This window comes from Narcine bancroftii, chromosome 11 (genome assembly GCF_036971445.1).
Source record: "Narcine bancroftii isolate sNarBan1 chromosome 11, sNarBan1.hap1, whole genome shotgun sequence".
Lineage (NCBI taxonomy): Eukaryota > Metazoa > Chordata > Chondrichthyes > Torpediniformes > Narcinidae > Narcine > Narcine bancroftii.
The window spans coordinates 39487339-39502794 of record NC_091479.1 but is presented as its reverse complement, the minus strand read 5'-3'; the positions used below and the strand labels follow the sequence as shown (position 1 = coordinate 39502794).

General features: G+C 43.4%; 1 protein-coding gene across 2 annotated transcripts in view; it reads left to right on the top strand.

The window, feature by feature from the left end:
- The window catches only part of LOC138745731 (endophilin-B1-like), a 33763-nt gene extending 22567 nt beyond the window's left edge, over positions 1-11196 (top strand). The window contains exons 1-3 of one of the 2 annotated variants that reach the window (XR_011346457.1): positions 2391-2559; positions 2662-2802; positions 10767-11196. Coding sequence is in view for 1 of the 2 variants with exons in the window: in XM_069903005.1 (XP_069759106.1) it covers positions 2662-2802; positions 10767-10856 (231 nt within the window). In the remaining variant the exon portion in view is untranslated. Of the gene's footprint in view, positions 1-2390; positions 2560-2661; positions 2803-10766 lie in introns of those variants that run through there. The other variant, XM_069903005.1, reaches the window with a different exon arrangement.
- The last annotated feature ends 4260 nt before the right edge of the window (positions 11197-15456 follow it).

Below are 15456 nucleotides of genomic sequence, written 5' to 3'. Positions count from 1 at the left end.
TATTTGAATATTCATGTGCCAAATTTGCAAAAGCATAGAGTATATATTTCTCAAGCTATTTGTAATTTTTTCCAAAGGAATACAACCTTGAATATTTGCATGTCATCTTGGCATCCCTAAAAATATATGTATATCTGATTTCCAAGTAAGTGCAATACATGTCCTCATCACCGCTAACATTAATTTAACAAATTTCAATTGATATTTTAATAGATTTAATTTGGGCCTTGTTCATTCAATGTTTCCTAATAAAAATAAGGTCAGATTCTGTGGAAAAACCTCTCCTATAACTTGTTCCATTAATATTGTAATTCTCCCCCAAAAACATCTTGCATTAGGACAAAGATAAGTTGAATGCAAGAAAGTTGCGACATCTTCATCACACGTAAAACATTGATCTGATAATTCTGATTTTATTCTATTCAATTTCACTGGTGTAAGAAGTAACTGTAGAAGAAAAACTATTTGTGAATTCCTTCCTCACTGCTGCAGTGTGGAACTCTGGTCAATAGTTCCAAAATGCTGATTTGAAGTGAATTAATACAACTCCCCTGGATCACGTGATCTCTATTGCCAAATCAGCTTCCTGAGGAGCTTTTCAAATCCAACAGCCTGAGTCACCTGACTCCAGGTGCAGCATTCAAATAAAATCCTTGCTGACATCTACTACATGACTGATGTAAAAACAATTATACTGAACTAATTTATATCTTGCATTGAGATCCTTATATAGATCTGCCCATATTTGCCAATCAATTACAATATTCAGATCCATTTCCCACCTTTGTCTCAACTTATGAACTCCTCATTTAAAGGTTCCTACTTGTAATAAAGAGGACATTATCAAATTTTTTTTTAACAATTCCTATTATAAGGAATTTCTATTTCAGTACAACATGGTTGGTCCTAACTTATCCTTTAAATATGCTCTAAGTTGGAAATAGCAAAAAAAGATTGCTATGAGTTATATAATATTTATTTCTCAGTTGGTCAAATGACATTAATTGACCCCTTTCATCACAATCTTCAACATTTATTATCCCCTTACGAAACCCGCTGTCCAGAAATTGATGATCCTTTGAAAAAGATACGAGGATTTTGAATCCAAGCCATTCTAGGTGATGTACATCCACTTACACCAATTACATCATTTATTTTATTCCATATATTAATCAAATGTTTCAACAATTGTGTATCTTTATCACCAACCATTAATTTTGATTCCCAGTTGTACATAAATTCTTCTGCTTTTCCCTTTCCTATTTTATTTGATTCTATTTTAACCCTTTCAAAAAAAGAAGCAAGAAATCTCATTTGAGCTGCTCCATAACAATTTTTAAAATGAGGAAGCTGCAGTCCTCTCAATGCAGAATTTGCAATGGGTTATTTGTAACATGGGATTCAATCTGAAATGGGTTCATGTGACATAAAACCACGATGCAGAATGTTTTCTAAGAATGGAATACAAGAGGAGGATTTGTCTAGTTCTTCAGCAGGATATAGATCACAAGATATAGGAGCAGAAGTAGGCCCGTCAAGTCTGTTCCACCATTCACCCACTCAGCCCCACTGCCCAGCTCTCTCCCCATTACCCTTAATTCCTTGATGTATCAAATACCTGTTAATCTCTGCCTTAAATACAGCCAATGATCTCACGTGGGTTTCATGACCCACTGACAAAATCAATTTTTCCACTTTTGTTTTAAATTGACACCCTTTTATCCTGAAATTATGCTCTCCTGTCCTAGAATCCCCTACCATGGGAAACATCTTTGCCATATGTACTCTGTCCAGGCCTTCTAGCATTTGAAATGCCTCTGAGGACCCCCTTATCCTTCTGTACTCCAACTAGTACAGTCGAAGAGTCGACAATTGTTCCTCATACACTAACCCTTTCATTCCTGATATCATTCCAGTAAATCATCTCTGACCTTCTCCAACAACAGCACATCTTTTCTCAAATATGGCACCCAAAACTCTAATTCTGATTGAATGGAAATGCAATTCTCAAACGACACAAACACAATGGTTACATGATATTATGTCTTGTTGATATTTACCACTCGGGAAGGTTCTTGTTGGTTTTCAGATAGAGGTGTGTTGTTCAGGGAATCATTAATGTTTTTGTGACTCAACGTCCAAGCATCTGAAGTCCGTTATCTCTTCTGAAAAGCTTTATAGCTTTAGCATGGAGCAGAGCTGAGCCACGACTTTGCAGGTATCTAAGGGAGTGTGTGGGCAGGGTTTGTTCTGGACCAACAATTTCACCAAGTGACTCTCCTTGAAATCAAGATTCAAACCATTTTGAGGAATACAACAGGAATTGTTCAACAAGAGCTTGGTGTTCCCTGAGGAGTTTTCTTTCAATAGTGGAAATGATTTTTTTAAAAAAGGCCGTTAATATTCCTGATACAGATCTTTGTACTTAACTTTCAGGTTGCTATCTGTTTTTAACTTGGAGGCCTTTAATGGGGTGACTGTGTGGAATTTTTGCTTTAACCAAGCAGCTCTCTTGCAATTTTCCAGCTGTTGGATGCGATTCAGTTGTTTGCAAGTTTAGTAAGTGGGATTTTGATGTGAAATTGCAACTCACAGCGTCATTTTTGTGTTTGAAAATGCCAATGTGAAAATTTTAACTTCAGTCTTCTTGGTTTGCTTAAGTTTACAGAGGAGACGTTGCGTCAAGCTGAGAAGACAGAGTTGGATGCCCATTTGGCGAATCGGCTGGGCAAAGTAGAAAGCACAAAACGAGGGGCTGAAAAAATAATGAAGCAGACTGAAATGCCGTTGAACCAAACCCAGGTAAAGAATTTAATTTTGTGCAGCGTACTTAAGAGACCAAACAATTTGGGATTTTAGTGGTGACCTATTTAAATGAACAAAATCTGATTAGAATAGAAGTTTATGGAATGTTTGGAAGTTGCCACAAAAAAATGGAGCATATAAATTAGATAAATGAACAATACAATGAGCCTGGTGTCACAGTATCTGCCTCCCTCTACCGCACATCACTGTTGAACCTTCTCCCCAATATGAACCTGATGTCACAGTATAGGTCAGAGTTTATTGTACATCACTGTTAAACCTTCTGACTACAGTGAATCCAGCGTCAATATATCTGTCCCAGTCTACTGTACATCACCATTAAACATTCTCCCCACTGTGAACCTGGTGTCACAGTACCTGACACAGTGTATTGTACATAACTGTTAAACCTTCTCACTGCTGTGAAGCCAATGTCACAGTAATGATCTCAGTCGTCCATACATCAGCATTAAACCTCTCTCCACTGTGAATCTGGTGTCACTTTGCCTGCCACCCCAATATGAACCTGATGTCAAAGTATCTGACACTGTTAATCGTACATCAATGTTAAACTTTCTCCCCTCTGTGACCCTGGTGTAATAGAATCTGCCTCAGTGTACAGTCCATAACCATTAAACCTTCTCCCCACTGTGAACCTGGTGTCACGGTGTATATCCCAATTTACAGTATATCACCGTTAAACCTTCTCCCCACTGTGAACCTGGTGTCACGGTATATATCTCAATTTACAGTATATCACCGTTAAACCTTCTCCCCAAAGTGAACCTGGTGTCACAGTATCTGCCTCAGTCTACCGTACATCACCGTTAAACCTTCTCACTACTGTGAACTTGGTGTCACGGGATTGATCTCAGTCTATCGTACATCACTGATAAACCTCTTCCCCACTGTTCACCCGGTGTCACGATATCCATCTCAATTTACCGTACATCACTGTTAAACATTCTCCCCAATGTGAACATGATGTCACAGTATCTGACACAGTTTAAAGTAAATCACTGTTAAACCTTCTTACTACTGTGGAATCCATCTCACATTTTCTGCCTCAGTCTACCGTTCATAAACATTAAACCTTTTCCTCCTGTGAACCTGGTGTTAAAGTATCTGCCTCAGTTTAACGCACATCACCATTAAGCCTTCTTACTGCCCTGAACTCAGTGTCACAGTATATGCCAACATCAACTGTACTTTACCGTTAAAACATCTCCTCACTCTGAACCTGGTGTCGCAGTATCTCACACAGTTAATTGTACATGACTGTTAAACTGTGTTAATGTTGTGAACCCATTGTCTCAGTATCTCTTATCAGTCTACCATACATCATCGTTAAACCTTTACACATCTGTGAATGGGTGTCACTGTATCTGATACAGTTTATCGGACATTACTTTTCAACTTCCTCACTTCTGTGAACCCAGTGTCACAATAACTGTCTCAGTCTACCCTACCTCATTGTTGAACCTTCTCCAACTGTGAACCTGGTGGCACAGTTCTGCCTCAGTCTCCCGTATATCACCATTAAACCTCCTCCCCACTGTGAACCTGGTGTCACTGTATCTGCCTCAGTCTACCATACATCACCATTAAACATTATCCCCATTGTGCACCTGGTATCACTTTATCTACCTCAACATACCGCACATCACCATTAAACGTTATTCTCATGTGAATCTGGTGTCACAGTATCTGCCTCAGTCTACAGTACATCACCGTTAAACCTGATCCCCACTTTACTCCTGGTGTCAAATTATCTACCTCAACATACCATACATCACTGTTAAACCTTCTCGCTCTGTGAACCTAGTGTCACAGTATCTGACACAGTTCATATTATATCACTGTAAAACCTTCTCACAAATGTGAATCCTACTAAAAAATAATACTCCCCTTCTAAGTCTCACTGTATTCGAATCCCACCTATTTTAAAAATTCCAAAAAAAAGAGAAACATCAATCCCAAAACAAGATACTCAAAAGTAGTAGCCCCCTAAAAATCTGGGTGTGGTAAAGTCCACAAGTAGCAGGTGACTAAAGGACTCAGTGCCACCCACCCCCAGTCAGACTTTCACAAAGTCCTGAAACAAAAACATTCAACCCAGTGATTCCAGTCCCAATGATTGTTCTGGATCGTCAATATCGAGAAGACTTTGCATCCATTCAACTTTTTTCCCATTCTTTCCATATTTTCCAATCTTCCCATTTCCATTCCCATTGACCCTTCCCTTTGGTGACAATGGTGACGATCACCCATTTCCTCGTACATCTGGCAATGAATTAGCAAATATTAAAGCATCATGGTCATTCTCAAAAAACTGAGATTGAAAATTCCCATAAAAATCTTTCAATACTGCTGCATAACGAAAAGCAAATTTATATCCCTTTCGCCACAATACTTCTTAGGCTGAATTAAATTCTCGGTCTCTTCTGATAATTTCTTGACTCAGATCTGCATTAAAAAACCCCTATTATTTTGAACCATCAGTGGAGTCTGATTTTGCCATGTTTTCTGCACCACCAATCGGAGTATCACCTCTCTGTCTTGTTATTTAAAACAGCGAATCAAAACTGCTCGTGGTAATTGGCCTGGAAACGCTCTGTTCACTCGATCTAATTCCAGTCCATCTGGAACGAATTACCTGCCCTTCACTTCTGGGATCCATTTCTTCAAAACCTTCACCGGATCCGAACCTTCCATATCTTCCGGAAGACCTACTATCTTAACATTATTTCTACGACATTGGTTTTCTAATGAGTCAAACTTCTTCAATAATTCCTTCTTCTGAATCCGCCAATCTACAAAAGGATCTTCCACTATTTCCATTTTTTCTCTATTACGCTCCACTTGACTCTTGCATTCAAGAAAGCCTCCTCAATCTTTTTAAAATGATCTTGCACAGTATCCACTGATCGTGTCCATCTCGTAACATCACTCTTAACTACATTAATATCTTGCTTCATAAAAGTTATTTCTTCACACACAGTGTTCATTTTAGTTTTCATTTCGAAAATCCTTGAGTCATCTGATGAGTCATCTGCATTGACATATTTGCCATATCTTCCATGAGTTGAGCAATCCCTTCCAGAATTGGAAACACAGAATCCAGTCCAGGATCCATCACCTGCCTTTGAGGCTGACCTTCTTTTGCCGCAGTCCCCAGTTCTTCAAATTCTAATGAAGTTGAGCTCTCTTCTTGTTCCAAAGCAGTAGGTCCTCTTCCAGTACGGCTGCAGGTCTGGACACCCAACAACAGCATGCCTACCTCAACAGTGAGCGACCTCGTCAGTTCACCGTCGCTCAGGCTCCCCCACAGCCCACACCTTCTCCAAAGGTTTGTGGACCCTTGACGCACTGCACATGCCCGGTAGGGCCACCGACTGCGCAGGTGCGTCATCTGATGCTACACTGTACCTCTCCTGACCACCAGGCAATGCTGCAGGCTCACGTGCCTGTCCTCGTTCAGCTGGCTCGCCCTCACGCCTGTGTTCACGAGTGCACGAGTCGAAACCGCTGAACTCATCGCTAAGCTAGCGCCGACGAAATACTTAGCCGGGCAGGAGTCCTCTGAGGCTTGGGGACTCCAGTCGACAACTCTGTTACTTCAACTTGAACTTGGCCTCAGTTCTTCAACACTTTTGTAAGGTAATTTCTTCTGTAACTGAGTTTTCGATTTTTTCACATTTGCAGCCATTTCGATCCTCCACTATTCCAAAGTCTATAAACAGTATTTTTAATCACTTTTACAACTTTTAAAATTGAGCATTTAATAGTCTAACTGCGGAAGGGTGGAACCACACGTCTACCCTCTGCGCCATCTTGTCACAGTATCTGACACAGTTTATAGTAAATCACTGTTAAACCTTCACATTACTGTGAATGCTGTCTCTCAGTTTCTGTCTCAGTCTACCGTTAATCAACGTTAAACCTTCTCACCCTGTTAAATTGGTGTTAAAGTATCAGCCTAAGTTTACCACACATCACCATTAAACCTTCTCCCCATTGTGAAACCGGTTTTACTGTATCTGCCACAGTTTATCGTACATCACTATTATACCTTCTCACTACTGTGAACTTGGTGATATAGAGCCTGGCAGTCTACCGTACATCACCAGTAAACCTTCTCGTCAATGTGAGCCTGGTGTTACTGTATCTGCCACAGTTTAGTGTAGATCATCATTAAAAATTCTCCCCAATATGAAGCTGGTGTCCCTTTATTCGCCAAAGGTTATCGTACAGCTCTGTCAAACATTTTCCCCACTATGAACCCGGTGTCACAGTAACTGTCTCAGTTTCCCATAAAGCTTTTTTTCCCACTCTGAGCCCAGTATCAACGTATCTACATAGTCTCCTGTACATCACCATTAACCTCCTCCCCACTGTGAACCAAGTATCAGTATCTGCCAGTTTATTGTACATCATTTTTAAACCTTCTCACCACTGTAAACCTGGAGTCACAGAATCTGCCTTATTCTACCATACATATCTGTTAAACCTTCTCAGTACTGTGAACACAGTGTCACAGTATCTGCCAAAGTCGTCGACTGTACATCACCGTTAAACATTCTCCCCAAGTTGACCCATTCATCACTGTTTTTTCCACCATTTATCGTACATCACAGTTCAACCTCCCCACTGTAAACTTGGAGTCACAGTATATTCCACAGTTTATTGCACATCACTGATATTCTTTCTCCTCGTTGTGAATGTGGTGTCACCATATCTGCATCAGTCTTCCGTACATCACCATAAACTTTGCACCAATGTGAACCTGGTGTCACTTTATCTGCCACAGTTAATATTACATCACCGTAAAAACTTCTTCCAACTGTGAACCTGGTATCACAGTATCTACCACAGCTTATCATGCATTACTGTTAAACCTTCTCACTACTGAAAACTTGGTGTCACAGTATCTGCCAAAGTCTACTGTATATCACCGTTAAATATTCTCCCAACTGTGAACCTGGTGTCACAGTGTCTGATACAGTTTATCGTACATTACTGTTAAACCCACCAGATAAGCTCCAGATAGCGAAAGAGAAGTTCTCACATCTGCAGGAACTTGGGATCATTCGTCCCTCCGACAGTCCTTGGGACTCGCCGCTTCACCTGGTCCCAAAAGCCTCCGATGGCTGGCGCCCCTGCGGAGATTATCGACGGTTTAATGACACGACAGTACCTGACCGTTACCCCATCCCTCACATTCAGGACTTTATGGCCAATCTGCATGGTGTGAGAGTATTCTCCAAGGTCGATCTGGTGTGCGTGTACCATCAAATCCCATTGCACCCAGATGACATCCCCAAAACGTCCATCATCTCCCCCTTCGGCATGTTCGAATTTTTATGCATGCCTTTCAGGCTCAAGAACACCGCCCAGACATAATGCACCTCATGGATACGGTGCGCAGGGATTTGAATTTCGTGTTCATTTATCTGGATGACATTCTTGTCGCTAGCAGAGACTGGGCACAACACCTGCACACCCTCTTCTCCCGACTGGCCGAATTCAACCTAATGATCAGCCCGGCCAAATACCAGTTTTGTGCAGAAGAAAATTTGGATGGGATGAAACTAATCCAGAATCCATTGCACAAGATTGGAAAAATTAGATTGAGCGTCTTCAAATACTTGGACGTTTTGACGTCAACAGACTTTGGAGTGGCCACATTTGCTCAGTTACACCATTTTTCTGATGTAAGTGAAGGTGGTTTTGATCCTGTCAGTTACTGAGTCCTGTGAAATAACCCAAGTGCGAGTAGATGGTGGATTTGTAATGGGAAAAGCCAGAGTGGCTCCATTAAAGTCAGTCACCAGACCTTGAATGGAATTGACTGCTGCTATTATGGCGAGCAAAATGGACGCTATGTTAAGAAGAGAATTACAGATGGAGTTAGCAGATCCTGTGTTTTGAACTGATAGAACATCAGTGCTTAAATATATTAATAATGAAATAATGAGGTTTCATCTCTTTGTGACTAACAGAGAGAATGAAAACCTGGACAACAACAAATGGCAGATTTACCACATGACAGAGTTTCACCTGATGAATTCCCATTTACATCCGTGGAAGTTGATTATTTTGGTCCTTTGCAAGTAAAGTGCGGACGAAGTGTTGAAAAACGATATGGAGTTATTTTCACTTGTTTGACTATGAGAGCAATTCATATTGAAGTAGCGTCATTGCTTGATACAGACTCTTTTATTAATGTTCTTTGCCGTTTTATTCCTAGACCTGGTCAAGTAAAAGAATTATGTTCTGATAATGGATCTAACTTTAAAGGAGCTGAACGAGAATTATGAAAAGTTATTCAAAATTGGAATCAACATCAAATTCCTGATGCGTTACTTCAGAAAGAAGTTAATTGGATATTTAATCCACCCATAGTTATGGGTGTGGTACGGGTAAGGGTTAGTTGGTTGTGGAGAACGTTTACAAAGGTCTGTACTGGGCAGTACTGGGCAGCAATGCTTAATGTTGTAATGGATGCGGAAGCTCTGGGAAGGGGTAAGGGAGGGACTGGCCAGGAAGTCTGCAGATTCTGGGTCTGAGGGCAATGCACAAACATGCTGGGGAAACTCATGGATAGTTTTGTGAGGAGCAGGTCCTGCATCACGAGTCAAATTGAGTATTTCGAGGAGGTGTCAAAGGAAATAGATGAAGGTCAAGGTCTGTATGTGCTGCACGTGGATTTTAGTAAGGTGCTTGACAAGGTCGTCACGGTGGCCTCATTCAGAATGTCGGGAGGCATGGGATCCATGGAGCCTTGGCTGTGTGGATTCAGAATTGGCTTGTCTGCAGTAAACAGAGGGTAGTAGTAGATGGAACAATGACTAGTGGCTCTCCAAATGGATCTGCTCTGGGACCCCTGCTCTTTGTGATTTTTATGAATGATGATGGGAGTGGAAGGGTGGGTATGTCAGGGGATGACACAGAGGTAGAGATGTTGTAGACAGTGTAGAAGGTTGTCATAGGTCATCCAGTTTGCAGAGAAGTGACAGATGGAGTTGAATCCTGTAAATACAGATGTACTTAAACAAGCAACTGGTACAGGTTAATTTCCAGCGTCATTTTCAAGGGCATGAATAAAAGTTATTCCAAAGTAGGTTGGAGACCCATTAAAATTAGCTTCATATAGACCAATATCTTTATTGAATGCGGATTACAAGAACGTGAGGGCAGAGCACTTGGTTAATGGCAGGATTATGAACAGTGTGCAGGACTGAGATATATTTAGATTCTGCGCCATAAATCGCTCAAAGTTGCTGTGCAAATTGAGAGGGAGTTTAAGATGGTGTATTGTGTGCTGTCCTTCAGGAGTCAGGGGATTGAGTTCAAGAACTGAGAGGTAATGCTGCAGATGTACAAAATTCTCGTCAGACCACACTTGGAATATTGTGTGCATTCCTGGGGCAAAAATACCAGTGGACATCTAAATAAGGTGAGATGAGGGAACTTTAGACAAAATGTGAGGGGGATATTTTATTCACACAGAATGTAGTGGGTGGCTGGAATACATTGGCAGGGGTGGTACTGGAGGCTCATCCAAAAAAGACACAAAAAAGATTTTAATATAGGGACAGGAATAAAAGAAAAACAGAAGGTACTGGTGAGAGGGAGGGAAGAGTAATATTGTTGTGGGGTAGGTTCAGATGGGTCAGCTGAAGGGACTCGACTGATCCATCCACGATTTGTGCAACATCTTGCTGCCATGTCATGGTGAACCAGGGTGTTGCCTGATGGAGACACGTGGCTCTGAGCTCTGCAGAGATAGATCGTGCTTTTCTCCAAAACACACTTCCTCAGGTAAAGCAGAGGAATGGGAAAGATCCTAGTGTGCAGGGGTAGGGAGGGGGGTGATGGGGTAAGAGTTGGGGCCCTCCAAAGTCATCGTGATCAGGCCTCGGAGACGGCATCTCTATCACTCATATTTCTCTTCCCAGGAGAAGGAGCGATCTCAGAGACAAGACACGAGTCCAGAAGAACATTGCATCCCAGCTGAACAGAGAACGGACAACATCATGGTGGCCTGAACCCCTCCCCTTCTCCCTCTGGCCCTGCCAACTCCATTCCCCACCTCTTCCATATCCCTTCACCCACTTCCCCTCCCATTTCTCCCCTACCTCTCCTCCATTCCAATCCCCTCCCACTCACCTTCCCCTTCACCTACCCTCACACCTATGCCCGAAACTTAGCCCTCCTCCCTTCACCTCCCCTTCCCCTCTCCTTTCCCCCTCCCCTTCGCCTCCTACCCTTCCCCTCCTCCCCTTCCCCTCCCCTTCCCTTCCTACCCCTAACAGGGGAAGGAGGGATAGGGGAAGGGGGTAGGAGAAAGGGGGGTAGTGAGAGGGTAGGGGTAGGTAATGGGGTAGTGGTAGGGGGTGCGGGTATGGGGTAGGGTTAGGGGAAGGGGGTAGGTGTAGAGGATAGGGGTAGGGTTTAGCTTAGGGTTGGGGAAGGTGGGTAGATTTAAGATAAGGGTCAGGGACGGGTAGAGGTAAAGTTAGGTTTAGGGTTAGGAGATGTGGGATCGGGTTAGGTCGAGGTTTAGGGTTAGGTTTAGAGTTCGGGGAAGTGGGCTTGTGATAAGTTTAGGGGAAGGGGGTAGGAGTAGGAGGTAGAGGTGAGGTGTGAGTTGGGGTTAGGGGAAGGTGGGTAAGATTAGGTTGGGTTTAGGGGACAGCATAGGGATAGGGTTAGAGGACAGGGTGGAAATAAGAGTTAGGGTTGGGGATGTGGTGTAGTGTTTAAGGGTATCGGTAGTGTTAATGTTAAGGTTAGGGTTTGTTAGGGGTTAGGGTTAAGTTGGGGAGGGGAGCGTGGGCGGCGAGCGGGGCACAGGAAATGGAGAGGTGATGAGGGAGGGGAATGGGCAGGGAAATGAAGAGGTGTATGGTGTAGAGGAAATGGGAAGTGAATGTAGGAAGGCACCCCTTACCCCACATTATCCCTGCCTCCTCTCCTCCTTCCAGAGGAAGCGGGACCTCATTCCGGCCAGAACCTCCCTGTAGTTTCAGAGCCTCTGTTTCAGGAAATGCCTTCGACGCTTGCCGCTGGACAGACATCTTGTCCCTTGATTCATTCTATACCGTTGATATTAAATTTAAAAATGGTTTGGTCTTTTAAAGCTTGAACTCAAAAGGCTGGTCCAGATAGACAACACAGAAACAGGCCCTTCGGCCCCACTCTCCTGCTGGCTGTGCTGTTGTAATCAGTCCATATTCCTCTCCACCTTTTCATTCTTAGCTCCCATCAAGCTCATGTTGCCTTGTCAATCTCACGGCCTGTGGGAAGAAGCTATTTCCCTCCCTGGCTTCTCTACTTTTATTCCTCCATATCTCCTTCCTGATGGCAGGGGGACAAAGATGCTCTTTGCTGGATATCTGGGAGTCTATTTACAGAGCCCATCCCTGCAAAAAATTCAGGGGTCCCTTGCCTTGAGGTTCCACCCATGTTGCCTCTCCCTCAGCACTCTCTCGTCAGAACACAATTGCACCCTCCTTCCCCTCCTCTCCCAGGTCTCAATATCCCCCTGACAATTCCAGTCAGCTGCAATGTCTACACCCTGCCCCACCTGCTATCGAATGCCCTGCATCCTCCTTCCCCATTGGTTTCCTCCTGTTATCAGGCATCAGGATGGACCCCACCCTGTTGAAACTACCCGTATTCTCACTGATCTCTCTGCGCCTCTGTCTTGGGTAAACTTGTACCTTTCACTTTGTTCGTTTTAGATTGGTCACAGTGTTTGAGCTACCGAAAGAAAATAGAGACACACACCGAGAGCAGTTCAGTCTACACAAATGTTTATTACAAATATAAAGCAGGTTTCAAACTACAATATGCAAGCCTGCCTAATCATACTTAACAACGCCTGGACTGGTCCCAACTGCCGAAGCGAGGCAATGACGGCACACTTGTAGTAGGCTGCCGGGGCGCCGGTAGCAGCTCCTTCACCTCCCCCGACTGGGACGTTGCTCGGACTCTAGCTGTTCTTCCTTCTTGATAAGGGATGTTCCTATCCCTTGGAGAGTCTAAACTTCAGCAGCAGGACCACAGACTTTTATACCCCAAAAACGATTAATCATGCACCCACTCCCTCTAACATTTGTCAGTCAAAATCAAAGCTGAGCATACTATTCTACAATTAAAAAAGATTAATTATTATGGAGCAGGATGCTATAATATCCTGGTTTATCTCGTAGATACAAAGACTTATTGAAACTTCTAAGGCTTTAGCAATACCGTGCCATCCTGCGTTTAGGGGAGAACAATTAATCATGCACCCACTCCCTCTAACATTTGTCAGTCAAAATCAAAGCTGAGCATACTATTCTACAATTAAAAAAGATTGATTATTATGGAACCAGGATGCTATGATATCCTGGTTTATCTCGTGGATACAAGGACTCATTAAAACTTCTTGAGCAAGACAGGTTGTGACCAATACGTCAATTTCAGAGTGTCGTATTTGACAACTGCTTTCCCTGGGCCTCACGGTGGAATTCCATTTCAAAGTGTATCTTCAGATAACTCCCCATGGCTGAGTTTAATTACATCTGCTAATCCTGAAAGTAAGGTGACCTGAATGTGGCCCCAGTGTTGTTAGTTTCAAACAAGCAAGGAAGCATCTGAGCACATGGTTTTAACCCTTCATTACATTCCACCCCTTGGTCACAATCTGTCATTTGCGAGGCCCAACCAGTATTCGAGTACAAAGGGAGCGAAAAAGAGAAATTAAAACAACAACAATTACAAAGATAAGCAATGATGCGAGCAACCAGCGGAGGATAGTGTGGCCCACTCCCCCAAATGTAGCAGTCAGCCATGAGAAAGGATTCCACCCGAAGCTCATACTGTCCATATGGGCCACAGTACCCAGACGCTGAAGCTCAGGAACAGATTTGGAAACATGCTGAACAATATTAGAAACATTACTGGATACATCAGGGACATATGAGCAACATTCAGAGCCAACAACGGCGCATGTGCCACCTTGTTTTGCTAAAAGGAAATCCAGGGCCATACGGTTCTGTAAGGCCACTGTCCTAACTGCAGAAAGCTCGTGGTTAAGGTTGACAGATGAAAGGGCAAAGGATGTCTCATTGGCAATAGAGCTCATTAGATTATATAATTTATGAACCTCTCGGGAAAGGCGAACAACGCCGTAACCTGGGATCAGGGCGCCAAAGAAAAGTTCGGCACCTGAAAGGGCACGCCTATGCCGCAGGACAGAGGACACACGCATAAGGGAGGGATGGTTCTGTAAACGGGAAATATGATGCATGTAGGGCACAGCATATGCCAGGTAGCAGCAACCACCCCAGGTAAGGGGTAACCATGCGTAGGCGCGGGACCCACACACCCAATATGTTCCATTCATCGGGTGCTTGGAAATAAAAGAGGAATATGCTGGACAATCGCTGTATCCCAAAGCATCAGCAGACCTGTTAGGGAACTTACAGAAGCAGACAGAACCCTTCACATGTTGAGAAACGGTAAAATGGGGGGGTACCATATTATAAGGAGGGGTCGGAATATGCCATCCTTGAAAAATACCCAGAATGTCACGTATATTAAAAAACTGGGCCTCCTCAGGCGCAGTCTCAGTTTTATCAATTTCAACCCTGCCTGTGGAGGGATCAAAATATTTCCATGCAGCGACCTCCTTCCGGGTGAAAGGGATGGGGATCATGGGAATACCTGAACCGGAGTGCAAAGGGCCTATGGTACAAACCCAACAATCAGAAACATTCAATCGGTGAGCGTACGCATAGGAAACATGAAGAAAGGAATTGTCGGATAAATTTGGAGGAATGTTTGATGATGAAGGCCACCAATCCTTCACGGACCCGGAATCTGCCCACCATTTAGTTACAGACGGTGCAGAGGCATTACACGATGCAAAGTGGATACATGCACGATCATCACAGAAGTAGGGGGCGATTCCATCAGTCGGTCCATCCACAAACAAAACAAAGGAACCGTGATCGGCAATAACATATTTATACAAGCTGCACTTGAGGCGGGTGACCGAGGACTTCTTTGGTGTAACGCATTGGGCCGTGTCCCCCACAGGCAATTCCTTGGGAACGTCTTCCACATTGCAAATCCAATTACTGGCACCAAAGCAGCTGTTAAGCCAGATCAACAAGAACACAGGACAGAGAACCTGGAACAAAGAATTCTGACACAAGTCACTCACGACGCCGTAAGCGTTCAGTATTTAAACACATCAAGTCATCCTGTCCCGCAATAGCAACCCACCGAGTGTTACCCTGGGCCGGTGTCACTATTTCCCCTTTTACGGGAGGGCCACTAACTGGTGGTGCCACCCATACTTTTTGTCCGACGTTCTCTTGTTCGGGGGTGGGGGAAGGAGGCACTGACCGTTCCTCTGGAATAGGCTGTAGTTCAGAAGCGTGAAGAAGCCGATGGAAAGGTGTACCTCCCTTTAAAGGGCGATGATTCAAATTGTCGACTGCCTGCTGCAGCACATGGTACCACCCCTTCAGAGTTCCCTGTGGTGTTAACAAACGAATTTGTTCCTTCAATAAGCCGTTCATCCGTTCAACTAAACCTGCAGCCTGTGGGTAATAAGGAATATGATGAACCCATAGGATATCGTTGTCATTT